The sequence below is a fragment of the Lagopus leucura genome, unplaced genomic scaffold (assembly GCF_019238085.1).
Source record: "Lagopus leucura isolate 7727_CA_CO unplaced genomic scaffold, USGS_WTPT01 Super-Scaffold_100027, whole genome shotgun sequence".
In the NCBI taxonomy this organism is placed as follows: domain Eukaryota; kingdom Metazoa; phylum Chordata; class Aves; order Galliformes; family Phasianidae; genus Lagopus; species Lagopus leucura.
Window position 1 is genome coordinate 6,201,900 of NW_024962278.1, and position 18,707 is coordinate 6,220,606.

At 44.3% G+C, this 18,707-nt stretch overlaps 1 protein-coding gene and 1 long non-coding RNA gene across 2 annotated transcripts in view; one reads left to right on the plus strand and one right to left on the minus strand.

Annotated features, from left to right (window-relative positions):
* The window catches only part of LOC122185190, a 4,872-nt gene extending 508 nt beyond the window's left edge, over positions 1-4,364 (plus strand). The window contains exons 2-3 of the long non-coding RNA XR_006180776.1: positions 700-862; positions 4,295-4,364. This is a non-coding gene — a long non-coding RNA (uncharacterized LOC122185190). The remainder of the gene's footprint in view (positions 1-699; positions 863-4,294) is intronic.
* HTR4 (5-hydroxytryptamine receptor 4) overlaps positions 1-18,707 on the minus strand; it is a 98,192-nt gene that overhangs the window by 54,088 nt on the left and 25,397 nt on the right. Inside the window, exon 2 of the mRNA XM_042880762.1 lies at positions 16,963-17,044. Coding sequence (XP_042736696.1) covers positions 16,963-16,988 — 26 coding nt within the window. The 5' untranslated portion in view covers positions 16,989-17,044. The remainder of the gene's footprint in view (positions 1-16,962; positions 17,045-18,707) is intronic.

Sequence of the window (18,707 nt, forward strand, 5' to 3'; positions counted from 1 at the left end):
AGACGCATCAGAGCCTGGGACTGCAGAGCAGAGGGCTGCAGGTGACCACCTGCAGAACAAGAGGCAGCATGGCATTTTTTTCCTTTATTTAGGAACTGTTCCAGCATTAGGGAAAAGAAAACACATTTATTAAAAGGAGGTGCGCAGTCTTCCTACCCTGAAAACAATTTCTTTCTTTTAGTGAAAAGAAAGTTGGGCCAGGTTAAGTTTAGGTTGAACATTAGGAAGCACTTCTTTACAGAAAGGGTTGTTAAGCACTGGAATAGGCTCCCCAGGGAGGTGGTAGAGTTGCCATCTGGATGCATATAAAAACCATTTGGATGTGGTACTCAGGGACATGATTAAGTGGAGGGTTGTTCGTTAGGGTAGTATGGTTAGGTCATAGTTGGACTCAATGTTCTTCAAAGGTCTTTTCCAACCTGAGTGATTCCATGATTCTAAAGAATAATGTGCCAACACAACATTGGGAATATTTGAAGTCTGCATTTCTACAACTATCTTGTTAAACATTTTACTACTGTTCTCTGTTTAGGAGCCTGCAAAACAGGAGGGCAGCAAACAGCGTGCAATGAACAGCATTCAGTTTCTCCCAAAATCAATTATTACGAAGTTGTTGAGCCATTTTTTTCTTTTAGGCTATTTCTACTAATGTATCCAGAACCAAAGGCACCTCAACCGTGCACTTGTGTCCTTCCACAGTACATCACAGCAGTGAGAAGGGGTAACTGCTCACGGCATCACGTGGGGCTGGAAGTAAGATGGCATTAAGAGCAGGACTCAACACTGATTCAGCAGGGAGATTTCTTCATTGAGTACAGAGCTGGCATTTGCTACCTGGGATTAATGCAGTGAGATTGCTCAGGTAATTGAAAAACTGAATGGTTATTCTGTCTTCATTTGATTTCCTCTGGGGTCATGTTTTATTTACTAAATACAACCCAGACTTTTACAGTCTATCTCACTGAGTTCTCTTGATTTTTGGCAAAGCTAAAAAGGATTAGAAGCTCTGCTGCAATCTCATCTCCAGTGCCTGTACCATCTTAATAGGTTTCTTATGGCCAACTTCAGGTCACCTGCACTGTGAAGCATCCTGTTCATCACAGCCTCTGTCCCTAGCACTACTCTGAGTCTGACTCCTTTGCTTGCTGCTGGTTGCACTGCTGGGTCAGATCACAGCCTGCTGAAGTTTCAGACTCGCAGTCTGTATGAACACTGTCCTAGGAATGCCTGGAGTTTTCACTTTTACAAGGAAATACGTCACTGCGTGTAGATCCATCCAGATGGGTGAGGGTGTGCATGAGCAAATAAGGAAAAAGAAAGGAAGCATTCAGTGCTGGACTGATCCATGCAGCACTGATCTGGCTATAATAAGAAAGAGTCCAAGGCAGTTGCACATTCTAGCTTTGTAAATCTATGTCCTTATGTCAAGTACAGGTTTCTCACCCATGAGAGCACACACAGCTTTTAATTTACAATAATCTCATGAATTAAAACCAGGAGTTTGACAAATGTCACATAGCATTGGCAGATGGCTGTATCCCGCCTCCTTGCAGAGTTTTGGAGCAAAATATTCCTGAGCACTGCCAGCCCCATGTGCGTCTGGATGTGGATTTTTGGGTTACCTGTGGATGGCCAGAGAGGTATGGGTGCTCATGCAGAGGGTTCCCAATAAGGTAGCAGGATTTGTCCTGTCTTAGGTGAATGGTCCCAGCCCAGGTGGCCAAGGCAATGACTGCTCCTTCTGCCCCAATGGTTTTCAGAACTAATGTCAGACAACTCAGCCCTGCTTAGTGGAGGAAAGTTGCAGGGTTGTGCTGACGCTCAGGTGTAGTCATAGATTCACATTCAGTAAGGCACTTCTGTGCGAGTTAATTATAGATGCTAAGATAAGAGAAGGGCAAAGTCAAGAGTGTGTTTTATTCTGAAAAAGCATCTGAAAAAGTTTGCTCTTAATTAGAAGGAGATGCCTACTGGACTTAATACAACTCAAAGAGGGCAGTTAAGGCTCTAAGAAGCTTTCTGAGCAGCTGGTAGCTCTGGGCAAATGCTGGAAGAAATGTTGATAAGGCTCTGTCAGAACTAAGTGTGGGTTTCCCAGCTTTTTTTGTGTTCTGGCTGCCCTGGGTCATCATTTCTTGGACAACTCTTGAAATGAGTGGGTTTTGTCACTGCAGCTCTTGTAATTGCTGCCTGCAATTTGCTTCCATTGATCCAGCCACACCTCCTCCCATCTGATGGAAGAAAAACCCATCTGCCCGAAGACTCTGCCTCATCCATCATGCTGTCTTTGACAGTGGCCTGTAGGAAATGAAATGTCTACCTGCATATAGCAGTACTTCCTTCTTTCACACTGTAAATGTCTGTGTCATAATGGCTTTGTGTCAAATGGCTCTTGGTGAAGTCCTCTGGTCTGACTGTTGAATTCTCAGTGTATGGGGAATACAGTCTCTGGGCAGCTTTCCTTTATCTAGCAGCAGTGTGCTAAATGCAAAATCAGGCACATGGAATCAGTTTCTGTGCTTTTCAATCATCCCAAGTTGCATACATAGGCTCCCTCAAAAATAAAGGTAATAGGCATCCAGCTCCTTAGCCCAAGCTGCTCTACAGAACTGGTCACTAGCAACATGAATGGCTCTACAGAAGGACATCATTCCTTTCCCCTAGAAGGAAGCTAGAAATCACTTTCCTGTTCCTCTCCATGTCAATCTGATCTGAAATATTTCCTCTCCCTCTGAAGTGTTGGAGATTTTGGAAGGCTGGGAGCTGCTAACAGACAGATCTACACTGCAGTCAAGTGCTTTGGAGAATGAGCATCTTGTAGCTGGTGCTATAGCTCATGTGCATGGTGCCTGTTGGGATCCACAAGGTGATTCCTTGCTGGAACACATGTTAACTGTGTAGACAGAGGTTGTATAGCTGGGGAAGGACAGACATTTGCCAGCATCAGTATAGTGAGCAAAGCTGATGTCCAGAACCTTCATTAATATGCTCATCAGCAGGAGCAGACACCACAAAAATTAAAGGGAAAAGGAAAAAGAAACAACTTCAAAGGCAGGTCTCAGCCACAGGCCAGCTAGCTGGGTATGGGGCAGATGAAAAGCTCAGGCACAATAGGGGCGCTGGGATCAAAGGCACCTCCAGGAGCTGTAATTGTGCCTGCCTAAATTGAGCCCTCACAATAGGCAAACTCCATGGCTACATCTGTGAAATGAAATGTCACACTGCACGGGATGGCTCCTCACAAAAGGTGTTCCTTCACCCAGAGCGTGGCAGCACACATACGCTGGCATGGCAGTAGGGAGAATGATGATGTTTGTACAGAGCCAGGCAGAGGGCTTGATTTATATTCCGTCTTATCTAGCTTTGCTCACCATTCTGCTTTTCCCACACAATTCTCATCTCCGTGTTATCTGAGAACCTTGTCTCTCCCTGCACCCTGCAGTGTCTACAGATGGGAGAGTCACTGTGAGCCCTGCTTGTGGGTTCAGCTGGAACCTGCTGGGTTCACCTGCTCCAAAACTTTCCCTTTGCACTCTGCTGCAGAAGAAATTTTCTCTGGTATCCAATCTACCTCTTGGATTAGGTCAGAAACAGGCACTGGCACACATGTCCACGGAGCATTTGCTGTGACAACAGTTTCAGAAGCACTTGGGAGGTCTCTACAGAAAGCATTTCTCCCATGGCCTGTGGTGTTGCTCCCCTGGGGAGTGTTAAATAGCGTGCACAGTGCTTGGGGTGAAGGAAGGGCATTTCTCTGGAAGATGTTTTTGCTCATCTGCTTTTTGATCCATCATCAAGTGGGAAGATTTGTTAATTATTCAGTCTCCGTAATTTGAATCTGTTAATAATGGAAGAAGTGGATATTGCTGTAAATTAAAATCAATGGTTTGCTTAACTTCTTTGATCAAATTTGAGCGCAAGCACGCTTCTGTTTAATAAGGCAGAGATTGATGGGTTTGCTATTACAGGGAAATGAGATTCAGACAAAATGATTGTTGGTTAGTAGGAATGCAGAAATCGCTTAAGAAAAGGAATATAGAATCACTTAGCAATACTAACATGGAATGAATGCTTAAAACCCCCGTGAATATATGTAAAAACCTCTTCTGAGTAGTTGTTAATATTTTAAAAATGGTGTAATTATTTTTTTTCAAGCTCAAATTCTACTTTCCTGCCAACACCCCACCTTTTCTAACTGACCTCAAGTGCTTCTGCATGTTTTATGCAGCAATTAAGCAACAGATCAGCCCTGTCGGTATGGCTGTGTACATCACCTCTCTGGTTTCTGTTACAGGTCACAGCTCAACTTCCCCACAACTGTAGAGGGATAAAATGACCAATGAACAGCAGAGAGCACCTTGGGCACTGCAGACATCATATGATGAAGGAGACAGAAAAAAGAGCCGGGGGGGATAAACAGGACTGCTCTTCTGGGGCAGAGGAGATGATGCACAGAGCCTGAGTGGCCAGAGAGCCATTTCCTGACCACAAGAGAATGACTCTGCCCACAGAGGTGACATGTAGCATCTCCTGGAGGCAGCTGGGCACCTCCTGAGCACCTCACAGCAAAACTGCTTGTGTAATTGAGTCAGAGCCCACAGCTGTGAGCATTACCAGGTTCCCATAGACCAGAGCTTGCTCCTCGATTTAGTAGTGGCCTCAAGGAAAGTGGGGAATACTGGAGGAGCCCGTCTGCTAACTGCAGCCAAGCAATGGCTTCTCACTCTGTAACTCCAGGTGACAGGAGATTTCATGCAGGCCTTTCACCACAAGTAAGCAGTTATTTGCCTCTCCTCTTCCCTACTCCCCTGGTTATTCCTAGGCATAAAAGCAGAGGCTGATTGTTAAACACTTAAAAATCAGAATATGTTATTATATGAGTAAACCTAACAATACGTCTCAGCACAGAAGCATGACAAGAGGGAAGACATTATTTGATCTATGGCTTTCCTGCTGTTACCGTATTCTTTTCTACTGCCACCTAAAAATATTAATCAGAAATCAGTGTTAATGTACTAGTAGCATATAATTTCTCTTAATGCATTGCAAATCGCTGCCTTCACTTCAGACTGTGCATATGGCAAGTCCACACCCAGCAAAATCAATGATGTATTTCACTTCTGTTTTAGAAACAGATTGAAATTAATTAAAGTAATGAAAAGCCACAAATAAACAGCAATCCAGGTATCAAAATAACTTATTTTTTTAACAAAGGACACGGCAGCACTGGGGTGGGCAGGAAGGCATAATAAAGGCTTTTCCTTTCATGCTGAACCTCAGAAAAGTTGTGCAAACAAACTTGCTTTCACTATAGTGTGGGAATTAAGCTGTACCCTATTGCAGACAGCAGCAAGCCAAGAAGGACCATGAGCCATGAGCTGCAAAACAAGGGCTTCAAGTCACCTCCTCTTGGACAAAGCTCCTGTGCACATCACTGGTACCACACCTCCGCTTCACGCAGCATCTCCTGCAAGAGCACTTCAGAGGATTCAGTGCTTCAAACAGTTGATAACACTGATTAAAATCAACTGTCAAGATGAAGGGAGGAAGACAGGCTATTTCAGTGTTTTAAACACCGCTACGTGTGGGCTGTGCAGTCAATCAGGTGCGTGCCAGGAGTGCTGTGCTTGGGAGCAGGTGTGCACTGGGCTGCCTGGGTGCTGTGGGATGGCACCATGCATTGCAGGCACAGGGGTCCCAAGTAACAACCCCAGAGGAAAGGAGCTTCCTGACGGTCCATGCAATCACTTCAGTTTGCCTTGGCCTGCCTTCCCTGGATGACCAGCCTGGGACTGAAAACTGACTCTGAGCAATGCAATCCTTTATCATCATCTGCATACAGAGGAAGGTCTGAGATCTGGGCAGCATGAAAAACTTGTAACGTTGCGTGGAAACATTGCTGAGCTAGGAAACAAACCGTAACGCCGCCAGGGTGCTGCCTGCACCTTGATGGCCTCAGCCCTGACAGGGCAGCCCAGCTGGCAGCACACAGCCACAGCCATTGCTATTCCACATAAAATGAAGGACAAAAATCCTGGCTCAGCTCCTTCTCAATCAGCAGATCAAGCATTACATAATTTACACCCACATATGAGAGGATATTGCCACGAGGCTGATGCATGTAGGTATAATCCTTAAAAGCCATTAGGCTGTCACCTAAAATATAAGCTAAAATTAACTTACGAAATTAGCACTAGATTAAGATCGTGGTGTTTGCATGGAGGAAGGACAGCTGCTGCCACTGCTGCTTGTGATCTACTGACAAATACCATAAGCCATCTCCTGTGCAAAGCACTGCACAAACACGAGCAATCATTGGACCCCAGCACTTGTTCTCCTTACATTCTGTTCCAACTTTTCCCATTTAACTCCCAATGTCCCCTTCAAACACTGACTATTCCCTTTTTATTTCCACATACACATAATAATGCTGTTTGAATATGTGGGGTCTGCTTATCATAATGAGGTTAGCAAACACTCTGCAACTAGGAAAAAGCAAGTCTCTGGTTTAGGGACAAGCAGGAACTTAAGCACACTATGAAGTGCAGTAGAGATGTTGTAACAATCATTCTCCTTTGAAAATGCTGAATAAAACCAAAGATCAAACACACCTTTGATCAGAAATTTCTTGATCAGTTTGCAATTGGAATTGTTCCTCAGAAGGAAGACTGATGCACCTTCCAAACAATGTGCGTCAGATGAACAGGGAACAGGAGATGATGAAAGAAGGACAAAAATAAACATGGCTTTTGTTGTACAGTCTGTGTTAGTGATGTGGTCATACCTCCTCTAGCATGGGAGAGAGCTCAGTAATCCAATTTCGGCTCACATTAACTACACTGAGTGTCCACATTTCACATGCTCACAGAAATCTGTGCGACACTTCTTGCAGTGACCGGCTGCAATAGCAGGGCGTGCTGAGACTGAGCGAGCACAGCTCGCAAGGATGAGCTGCTGCTCCTGGGCTAAAAGCATTTGTTTGCTCGGCTTTTTATTGCTTCTGCCATTAAATTGAAAAAGGGAGTCCTGCTCCATCCACACACATGTGTTTCCCAAAGATAACTCTCGAAACCCCATAACAGCAGTTCTTAGTATTTATCAGCATTTAGAGTTTGCATTTTCAGACCGGGAAAAACCTTTGCTCCCATCTTTGCTGAGAGTGTGCAAATTGCAAAACTTTCAGATTAAAAAGCATGAAAATTCTCCCTCTACTCTTGTAAGCAATATCTGCACTCAGGGAAATACTGTTCAATGAGAGGCATTCAGTTAAGCCAGTGGGAGAGTCCTGGCATCAGGCTGTACATGAAAATATCCAGGCTGTGTACTTTTCTCCCTGTTTGTTTACACCTTGAACAATAAAAGTGAAATACAGCTATTGGCTGTCTAGCTTCTAATATTTCCTGGACAGCTTCCCAGTTTCAAGAATCTAGAGAAACAAGAGAGTTTTTTGCTGTCAACCCTGCTAATGTAAGTCTTGGCACAGATGAGATAATACATACATTGATTTCTGGAATATATTTCATTTGAGAATGTCCTCAACACCCCTCGTGGCTCTCAGCCACGTGGAAATCAGCTTGCTCATTCACTGAAAACAATAGCAGGAAGTTCTTTCCTTTGAAGACAGCATGTGACAGTGTCCCAATGAGCTTTGTGAAGGCCCAGCATGGTGCAGTTCATTTATTCACCTTCTATGGTGCGTGTTCCTTGAAATACCTAGCTGAACGATTGCCTTCTTCCTCCAATCCCTTCACCAGTACTACAGTTTCTGAATTACTCAACCAGTCAGCAGTACCCCAAGACAGAGCAGATCAGCCAGTCTTGATGAAAGTCATCCTTAAGACACCATTGCTCTGCTGTCAGCGTGAGCTGCACTACAAGCACTGGAGTTCAGTAATGCTGATTCCAGAGGAGGCAGCCTGAAACCTTCCACCCCTAGAGCATACATCCATCTACTCACTTTGTATGAATCTCACTTTTGCTTTTAGGCTCCAGATAGCTAAGCAAAGGATGTGTAAAGTCCTTGAACTGAGAACAAAGCACTTTGATCTCTTGTTTCATTTAAATCTCCTTCTATGTCCCCAGAAAAGTACACATTCTGAATATTCTCCACAAATCCCCATCAGCTTTCTCACTTCAAATAAAACATTTGAAGATGTCCACCTGGGCAAGCAGCACAGAGCAGAGAAAAAGCAATCCGATTCTACTAATTTGCTTCAGGTTGCTAACTGCACACTTACAAAACCTAACGTGTAGAGGCCAAAGAAAGAAATGAGCAAAGGTCCGGAGGGCTGAAATTTGATAAAGTAGAATGGAAACACAGGAACCACATGAGGGTTTAAAGTCCTGTGGAAGTTGAAGAATCTGCATGTTGGTTGTATTGCATATGACCAGATATGTAAAGTTTTGAGGCAAATGGAGGAGAAAGAGATTGGCTGCACTCAGCTTCTTAGATACACCTAGATAATGATACCACAGCATAGTTCTCAAGTACCACTGGACCAGCCAGAAAAGAGGCATAGAGCTCAAAAAAGATAACAAGCAACTAGCAAGCATTCATTTTTTGCGGGCAATTTTGCCATGTCAGAACAGAGAAACTGGATCCCAACCCAGGGTCTGCAGATCCCTACCAGCACTGAGCAGCCAAACTGCTCTGCCAGGGGCTGCTAGGGAAGATGCTCTCATCTCTTAAACTCTCGTCTGAGGGGGCTGCAGAGTGGTTGGCAACTTAATAGTCACAAAACTCTTAATATAGTGATGTTTCTGGAGAGCACTTTCACTGAGGGTCAGTACAGAAGGTTATGTTATGTTTTGGAATTCGTTTTTTTGGTCCTGTGAACTTTCTTACTCATTTCAGTAGCTGAGCGACACTAATAGCCACATCAGTTTATAGCCCTTAGCTCCAGTGGAAACCTGTGTTCCACAACATGTCACTGTGAGCAGTTCTAAACAGATCCTCACACTGCTGAAAGGAAATGGCAGCAACAAGGGCTCTGAGCGTGTGTGGCTTACAGGGAAAAGTACAAACAATACAAGAACACTGTACTGGACTAGACCCACTGTGTTGGGCTCAGGAAAGCATACTGAGCAGTAGCTGAACTGCAAGGAACAAAAAAAAATCATGTTTCATTGTAGCTGCCAGCCCTTCCTGAGAATCACACCCCCATTATGGCCCATAACAATGGAAATTGCAAATAATGGCCAAATCTATCCCAGCTGTTTGGGAATGGAGAACAAGTATGTTCCTCCACTTTAGCACAATGCAGAATACCACAACAGCAGTTTCATCCCAAGGAAGTAAGGCAATCAGTTAATTTTCCAAGGATCTCTACCAGCAAAGAGGACGTGGATATCCTGATGCATGAGTCCCAAAGAAACTTCTGTGGTGGAGACTGGAAAAGAAACAGTCCTTGCATCCCTCCCACTATTTCCTTTTCACAGGGAAACTCAAAATCTGTCTGCACTCTTGTGTCATCCTCTGCTTGCATAAGTCCTCCAAATACCCAAGACTCTGTCTGAAGCTATGCAGATAATATCAAACAGTTTGTGGTCAGTTTTCCCACCGCTCAGAGCTATCATCAGTACTGAAGACTTCTTGATCAAGTCAACATGAACCATGTAATTCCTGCCTATTTTCTCCTTGCATTTTTTTTATTGTCCTATTTGACTCCCTAATGAGTAGAAAGAGAGCCTGTTTCCAGAGAAGTCCTCGAAGTTCATGAGAAGAGTTAGCCCTGAACAGGTCTCCAGGCTAATCTACTGACAGTGAGTGATGAGCTGGCCCATCACCATGGCCCCATGATCTCACTGTGGAAATAAAGCTTTGGAAATAAGTAGCCTTTGTGTTCTCAGGTCCTGGCCTTTAAAACAAATTTGAACAGAAACTAAATGTCAATAGATATAAATCTGAAGATAAGAAGATAGAAAAAACATCAGCCGGACTCTAAAAGCCAAATGGGAGATCAGGCTAAGGAACTGGGGATGTGGTGAGTAATGTGTTTACACCCATTGGACTCCTGGAACTGGCTTTTAAAAGAGCTCAGAGTTACCAGGACACACCAAACACTGGAGTCTGCTTTACATCCATCCAGTGCCATTCTGTGGCAGTGACCCAATATTGCAATGGGGAAGGTGGGCTGTGAAACTCATACAGCCAAAGAACAAACAGATATCTGGTGTATTAACACTGGGGCAATGGAAAAGCAAGAAAGGTGTCTGTGTCTGTACAGACAGGGATGAGCTGTAATCACCCGCTAAATGAGAAGTGACAGAAGAGCAGATAGGACTGAATATCAGCTAAGACTAGCTTTCATTTTTCTCATATTGGCACAAGCTCATGTGCCCGGGGAAGAGAAAGGCCCGGCTTGGTTCAATCCCATTCCTGCACTCTGATCCATGAACAGATGGATAGCCAGCTATTTCAAAGCACCCTGCCCTCCCCATGCCTCACCAGTAGCAATCAGAGCTCTTTCCTTTCTCCCTTACTCCTCTCTGAGGTTACAACAATGCCAAAGTGCAGTTAAAAGATCAGCTGCTGGTTTATTTACAATTGGTATTCCAGCATGGAGCTGGAAACCTGGCTCCTGTCCTCAGCATGACTGCAGAGTGCTGAGATCACATTCTTAAGGGCTTTTCTGCAAAGGAATCTTGTTTATTTTTAAATTGCAAGATTTACCATTCCTCAGATGTGAGAAATAGAGAAGCATCTGACACACAAGATCAAATTCTTCCTGTTGTCCAAGCACCACATCCCAGGAAGGTCTTGACTTTCATAAGGCCACACTAAGCTTTAACTGGCTGAGAAGGGAGTAAAACTGGATCAACTGCAGTCATCTGCAACAGGCAGACCAAGCATCTCCCATTGCTGTGCTCAGAAGTGGAGCAGTTTGGCCTTCAGTTATTTGGTTTTTGCTCACACAGCCCAGTACTCCCTGAAAGCTTCAGCTCCACAGTCATGTCCATCAAGTGCCAAAGCTTGTGTTCAGACAGCAGTCTCATTTAATCAGGATCTGACACTGGGAAGTCAGAGGAGATGTGATGGCAAGTCCTTGGTTAACAGACAGGGCAAGACAGTTCAGATCGTGATGGAGGTTCAGACCTGTGACAGTTTGCCAAGCACGGAACTGGTGATTCATCACCACTGCACATAAGAACAAAATAAATAGTGTAAAGAGTGCCCTTAGTAAGAACTGGAGTACTGGTCTTATCTGCACAGGAAATGCACTCTGCTCCAAGGTGATAGTCTATCAACGGTCACTGATACCACCCCATAGCAGGCCCTAATTTCATGGCTGGGAACAAAGCACTAAATATGTTTTGATATAGTATATCCTTCCCATCTGAGACACTATAAACACCCTTTCCAAAGACATGACTGGCTCCTTCTGCAGCAGGGATCTGAAGTAACAGCTCACTGTAGCTCACAGCACCCGATCCCCAAGATGGCAGAGATATCTGCCCCGGACCTGGGGACTGTCTTCTGCCACTTTTCCTGAAGTCACTCGGGGAATTTTAACTAAAAGGAGATCAAAAGCCATTCAATTTCTGCCTCTCATATAGCTCAGGTTTGGCAGCAGCCCGGCCTTAAGAGCCCTGCCCCAGGTTCCTTGGGAACATGACCTTGAGAACAGCTGGTTCCAGAAGACCCAAAGCTGCAGACAGATGGAGTTTTGCCAGCCTCATGCAGAGGAACATCCCAACTATGCATTACATCCTTACCCCGTGAGGGGCTCAGCATACACAGCCCCTCTGCACCCTCTAAAAACTGCATGGAGCAGATCCATCTCCTTGCTCCACAGCTGCCATTCAGGAGCATGCTATTGATTTGCAGAAGCTAGAGCTGGGTTTAAAAATTCCATTAATTAAGTGTTGGCGGAGGTGTTTGGAAAGACATTCTGATACATACAGTGCTATAAAGTGTTTCCCTAGAAACTGAGGAAAGAAGTTCAACAATAAGGAAAGTGCCCGGGCTGGTAACGGCTGTTGCTCCTGCTGAGTGGCTGCATGGGAGAGTTCAGCACAGAGGGCTTGCTCAGGGCTTCTTTGGCTACTGAACATTTCTGGTGCTCTGCTGATCACCAGTCCCCTTTGGGGGATGCAAAAAGGGAAAGGGGCTCTCTGCAAAAAGTCTGCTCAGTCTGTAAGTCTGTCTCCATGGAACAGCATGGACGCATGCAGTGGTATCACAGGGATGAGAGCTGGTCTTCCCCTAGAGAGGCAACTAAGAAGAGAAGAGTGCTTGAAGTTAATTCTGGCCTATTAAGTGACATTTTAGCCTGGTGTTTCTCACATAGACTGAAACATGATCAGAGGCCTTGAAATAAACACTGATTTAATGGCTTGAAGTGTAGAAGCTGGAAAGGTTTTGAAAAGACCTTGTGTATATATGAGAATAAACACAAGCAGTCCACTTGGGGCATCCTAAGTTCCTTGCTTTCTACGAATGCCAGGGCACTTAGCACACAGGCTCTCTTCTAAAAGCTTTCTGCTCTCTAGAATCGCAAATGAAATGTTCTTTTCGTCCCAGCCTCTTGGCACAGCCCACTCCCAAAGACATCCACCTCTGCTTGCAGCCCCAGCTTCCTCTGCCCCTCTCCACAGAGAAGCCCCTGCCCGTACCAGCTTTAGGCAACAAACCCACATCACAGCTGGTCACCAGCAGCCCTGCTCCCATAGGTGGGGCAGGAAGGAGCCTGCTGGGTCAGAAGAGAAGGCTTCAGAATGGAGACTCAGAACAGAATCATAGAATATCTCAAGTCGGAAGATCAGCTGTGTTCAGAAATACCTGGTGCTCACTGTCCCTGTGTATGAGGGCTTTGGGAATAGCAGCTGGGTTAAATAATGCAGTATTTTCTTTGTTTCCAAACACAACTAATTCAACCAATTTGATTCCTTCTTCCTTCACCTTGCTTCTCATTTCTCAAAGTCAAGACAAGATTAATGAACCCCACAGTTCTGCTGGAGGGCTCTGCCTTTTTCAAAATACTTCAAGCCACAAAAATATCCACAAAAATACCTTCAGCAAGCAGAGAACTAAAGCTGAAAAAACCAAGTTCAGAAGCAATTAACATCAATCTAAAATTCAGTTGTTTTGGGGGCTAAGCTTAAAAATAAAAAGCAATTACTGTTGTGGCAAACTCAAATAATATATTGTTTCTCCAAAGTTAATTTAGCAAAAGGAGTCTGCCTTCACCAACAGCAGCAATAAAAAGGATTATATAAAAAGCTATTTGCTTGCACTGAACTTTCTAGTAATGTTATCCCCACAAATTTATTTCTCAAGAGCATATCAGCCTTTGCCTGGCACTTGGGGAAGCAAAAACTCTTCCATACAGCATGAGCAACACAGACCAGCTCTGACCAGCTCTCACAAGCATCCATTCAAACAGCAGAGACTTCCCTGTCCTTGACCATGAGTGTGAGAAGAGCCCATCATCTGCTTCTCTCCTCCCAGTTAGGGACCTGGAAAGCAATGGGAGCTCTGGTGCTAAGGGATGGGGCCGGAGCACAGCGTCCTGGGTTGCAGTCCTGGCAGAAATATTTCAAAAGCAGTGTGAAACATCGCCACGCAGTGAATATGTAGCACGCAATAGCAGAGTGCTTGGCCAATGGAAACACCACCCAACGTGTGAAAGTCAGTTTGCAGATTTTGAGAAGTGCTCAGACTGCCCCTAGTCAATAACTGCAGCTTTCCTATGTGCTGCACTCCTGCAAACCACCCTGGAGCCTGCCTGTGCCAGAAGCTCTTTTAAAAACTTTAAGCCAACAGTTTTCAGGAAGTTAGCACAGTATTTTCAATCAGGTCTTTGCACTGACACTGGCAAAGGAAACGCAGAGTGGTCTGTCAACAGCTTTGAGATGGCAGAAGAGGATTTTGCCACTGTGGCTAATGGTGGAGGCATCTGCAGGCAGCAAACAGCCTACAGTGCTGCTGGGCTGGGGCCGGGCAGTAGGAAGGGCCACCTCACATTTGCTTATGAATGTGCCCAACACCTTTACACAATTGCTTCAAAAGAGGAGAATAAAGAGAATATTTCTTCTCTGCTCTACAGCTCATTCAGGGGCTCAAGTTTTCATTCCAAACCACTTGACAGTATCTCATTAACCTACTGCATATAATAAATGCTCCCAATAACAATCACCAAGTCACAAGAAATTGAAAAATCCCATAAAATATAAATAGAAATACTTGCAGGCTCATTTATTTTTCAACTCTAGTATTAAAGAAAATGAGGCCTGCCACCCCTCTGTGATAAATACAAGTCCCATTGCAGAATGTCAAAAATTGCCAGGAACATATCCCTAGCTTCACACTATGTAAAATACATAACCATTTTCTTCCACATAAAGGAAACATCTGTAAAGCTGAATCTGCCTGCAGTGTTCAGATAGATGGAGAGATGCAAAGCTGTTCCCCACTGGAAAGCTTGGCATCCCCTGGGTCACTGCACCAAACACACATGAGGGCAGGAGATGAGCCTGCCGCTTCCACAGGGCTCAGCACCAACAAAGCCAACCTGTCCCTCTCGCTGCTGTCCTCAGGTTGACAAAGACCTCCTGTCTCCCCAGGTTTTGCTTCCCTTTGCCAGAGGATTTTCCACAGGAGCACCCCAAGACCCATGGGGACCTGAGAGCTCCCACCACGGCTTCACACAGTCATGGCAAACATATGAAACCCTGGCTTCAACAGAAAACATTCAGCAAAAAAAAGCTGAAATCAGGGGAGGTAAAGGAGGAACAGCAGCTCCTTGCTGGTAGCTGACAAGCGAAGTGCTCAAAACCAAAAATGTACAACGTGGAAAAGGATGGAAGCAAGATTAAATTATACACCTAGAAGGAAGTCTGCATGTGCCACCAATCATGAGAAATGAAGGACTGCATCAGCATGGCTCAAACACAGCCACAGCCAAAATTGAACCTGAAGTATAATGAAAGTGAGATTTGACCACAGTGTTTGATCAGAACATCCAGGCAATGGTGAATCAATATTTATGCTGAAGAGCTTTCAACCTGCCACGGTTTTTCATTCATCAGACCCCTGAGAACACCTTATGCTGCCTTTTAGCATCTAAACATGCTGTCAGATCTGCCAGGGTCAGGCCGATCAGCTGGTGGCACCTGCTAATTCCCAGCAGAACTCAGCCTCTTCAGGAAGTGCCTCTGAAAACCCTTCTCCTGTTCAGAGGGCATTTTTGGCAGTGAGCTGACAGGGCAGACAGGTATCCCTGCAGCAGGCAAACCCTCATCCTCCCTAGTACTTCTCATGGTGTGCTATGCTGCATGCTTTTAACTATTGCAACTGGAAAGAAAGAGGAAAGACACTTACAAAGCCTAAATCTAAGAGGATTCAGCTTTGTTTTTTCATTGTTTAATGAGCACATTCCACTTAAGCTGCAGTTTTCCAGGCAAATGGCAGCACTCCACCCACCAAAGGACTAATCCACCCATAAGGAGGCAGAAATGCTGTAAAGGAGTGTTGGAAATATCAGCCTAAACTTTCAAAGCACACAAACAAGTCAAACAAGTACAAGACAGCATCTGTCTCCATCAATGGCAAATAGAACATTACCAAAAACCGTGAGCAAGGTAAGATACTCTCTGAGCTCTCAGTTTCTAAGCTGAGAGATTTTCCCTCTGTGAATGTGGAAATGTATTTGGGGAGATTTTTTTTCATCATTGTCAGAAATAGATTCTTTTTTCCTAACATCTTCAAAGGAACAAAAAAACATAGGGACAATTGTCTGGTGTCAGCACCTTAATTCCCTTTACAGAGCAGCGGGGTAGCCTACGCACTTAACTACATTTCTGGTATTAAAAAGTCAAGACACATTTCATTAAGTAAAACACATTACTTTTCAGCATTGATTAGCAGGTTACAACGTGCCCTGCTAAGTGTGCATTAAAGCAGCAACCTGGGTTACCAGTGACTTTCCTGATGCTTGAGTAGGTGCATGAGAGCTGGAATGTTCCTCTGATAGCACAATGCTTTGAGGAGATCCATTAAGAAGAGAAATCATCTTTGAAGATGTATCATCTCTCTCTGTGCACTGAAGAGAGTGGGATGCAGCTGGCACAGGTAAGCCCAAGAGCTAGAAAGCTGTGAGGGCAGCATGGTATGGCAGGGTCTCTTTGAGGGCAACATCATGTTTCCCTTTCTCTACTATTTCTTCCTGGTCTCCTTTCAGTAACTCATTAGGGAAAGGTTTTGTGGAAGATCAGATTGCATACATTTCTATCAGTGCAATTTCCTCCAAGGCATTTCTCATGTCACCTGAGTGCCCAGACAGGGGAAGGGTGAAGAATTGTTTCTGAAATTTTAAACTTGAAACATCAAAAAAAGATATTTCCTAGAGCTAATTCTGAGGAAACGCTGTGGAAATGCACAACTCTCATCACTACTGGAATATTGCTTCCTCTTGTGTCCATGCCAGCAGCCCAGGTTTGGTCAGATGTTTCATACCCTTGTGTAAAATGGGCTTGGTGGGCATTAAGTTCAGCTCCCCACAATGGTGAATCAATATTTATGCTGATCAGCATCACTGTCTGCTTGGCCAGTCAAAAGGGAAGAGACAAACCCTAGTCCTGCAGAAAAACCCCCAGATCATATCTGAGAATGGCAGAGCCAGTGCCAGCCCCAGGTCCTAGGGACAGCCATGGGCAGGATCCAGGCTTCTTGAGCAGTTTCTTTTGGCATCGCCTTTCCAGGATCACAGCGATCAGTACCAAAATGTGTCAGTATGCAGTTTTTGATGGGATCTTATCTGTCCAACTGCAAGGAAGTCCAAAATTCATCTAAGCCACACCTTACATCTACACAAATAAAAGAGCAAAACCAGGCACCGCTCCACAAGCGGAGACCATAATCTACAGGCAAACAGCAAAGAACACCCCACAGCTTTGCAGGCACACCATAGCAGCTCACTGGTTGGATGAGACATGGTACAGGAGCCATACAACGCATCCTACCTCACATTAACATCAAGCTCTTCCATCACAGGCAATAGGCATAGGTAGCTGGGTGTTCAATGTCCATAGAAAAGACCTTGTCCTGCAGTGGAGAGAGTTAGAAAGGAGAGTTATAAGTTAAAGAACCTCTCATGGGTTCACATTTACCCCAGTGATGACACCCGTTCACTGCATTTTACCCCTCTGCTCTGTTCCTTATTGACAGCAGAGGTTAAGTAGAGGTGTTGAAATGAAATCATACCATTGCAAAGAGTTGCCACAACACAATTCTCTGCTATCTGCTATCTGAAACAAGTGACCTCTTCCAGCCTATGCTTATATAGGCCTTCCCATTCGAAATGGGACATGACAACATACAGCTGCACAGGACCTAAGTCTTCCATACATACAAACACTCAAAGCAATAGGAAGTTGTTTAAATACAATCAGTTAAGGAAAGCTTGCAAAACCTGGCTGGGAAAAGACAAGCTAGAATGCTTGGTAAATTAGTTTCTGTTTTTACATGAAATTAAAACATTGACTTACAACTAAATTAAAACAGGTTTCCTGTGACACTGTATTGTATAGCCTCATGAATACTTAATAGTAGCACTGTAATTACAAAGAACTAAATGATTTGCAGCTTGAGTTAAAATAAATGTACTTACTCCCAGTAACACTAAGTGATATAAATATTAATGGGGCTTTTAATTCTATCAAAAATCCATCATGAGAAATGAATACACCATCCTAATAATGAGACTGTGTGTTTGCTGCTGTTAACTCAATGAAAAAAAAATGGGATATGTTTCTGAGCATTTCTGGCTTTTAATTGCCCCTTGTGTTATTTCTCTGGAGAGCCATGGATAATGCTACCACCATGGCACTATTAATAATAACTCAAATGAAAATAATGTCATGGTGGTTACTTGGATTCAGAGATTGCAGTAGTACTGAGTCAGGCTTCCCGGATGCGATGCCAGGTTTGTCGTGCAAATGAACACCCACCATCCAGGCCTGGTTCAGCACTTACCAGAATTAGCACTTCAGAAGGTATAGACTATACATAGTTTTGCCAACAAAACTTACACAAGAGAGCGTTTTATCTGAGGAAAGACTTTAATATGTAGACTACCACTGCGTTTTGCATGTATAAGGATGACAAGTCTAACATTTTTCATCGAGTCACCTCTGCATCCCTAAGAAATCACCTCCAATTTTAATTTGGAGGTGAAAATATATCATCTCCTCTGCTCCAGCTCTGGAGTTCGCCCATGGAATGAAATGCCTGGCAGGCTGCTGGGACAGCTGCCTGTCAAAGATGCAGGAAGAGTATCCTAGAAATGTTCTTTGGGGATATAAAAATGCAATCAGTGTTCTCTGAGCTCAAAGTAATGGACAAAAATAAACCTAATTATTTCATCTCCAAAGAGACCTGAGTAACCTCCAAGTTGAAATCGCTCATTTGGCATATGAGTTGAGTTAATTGAAATTAATTTGTAGGAAATGCATAAGAATGGGTCTAACACAGTGTTTTGGTTCAAATCAAGGCAGGAGCCCTTTCTTTCCCGTTCTGTCAATTCAGAAAGGATAGCTGTACAGCAAACAGGACACACAGTAAATTGCAGCCTGCCACAGCTGGTGAGCACCGCTTCCTTCTCCCTCACTGCAGCCTTCAAAAGCATGGCATCGTCCCGGTGTGCCATGCAGGAGGCTGAGGACCAAAGGGGCTCACTGACCCCACCATGGGGACTCGGATAGGGCAG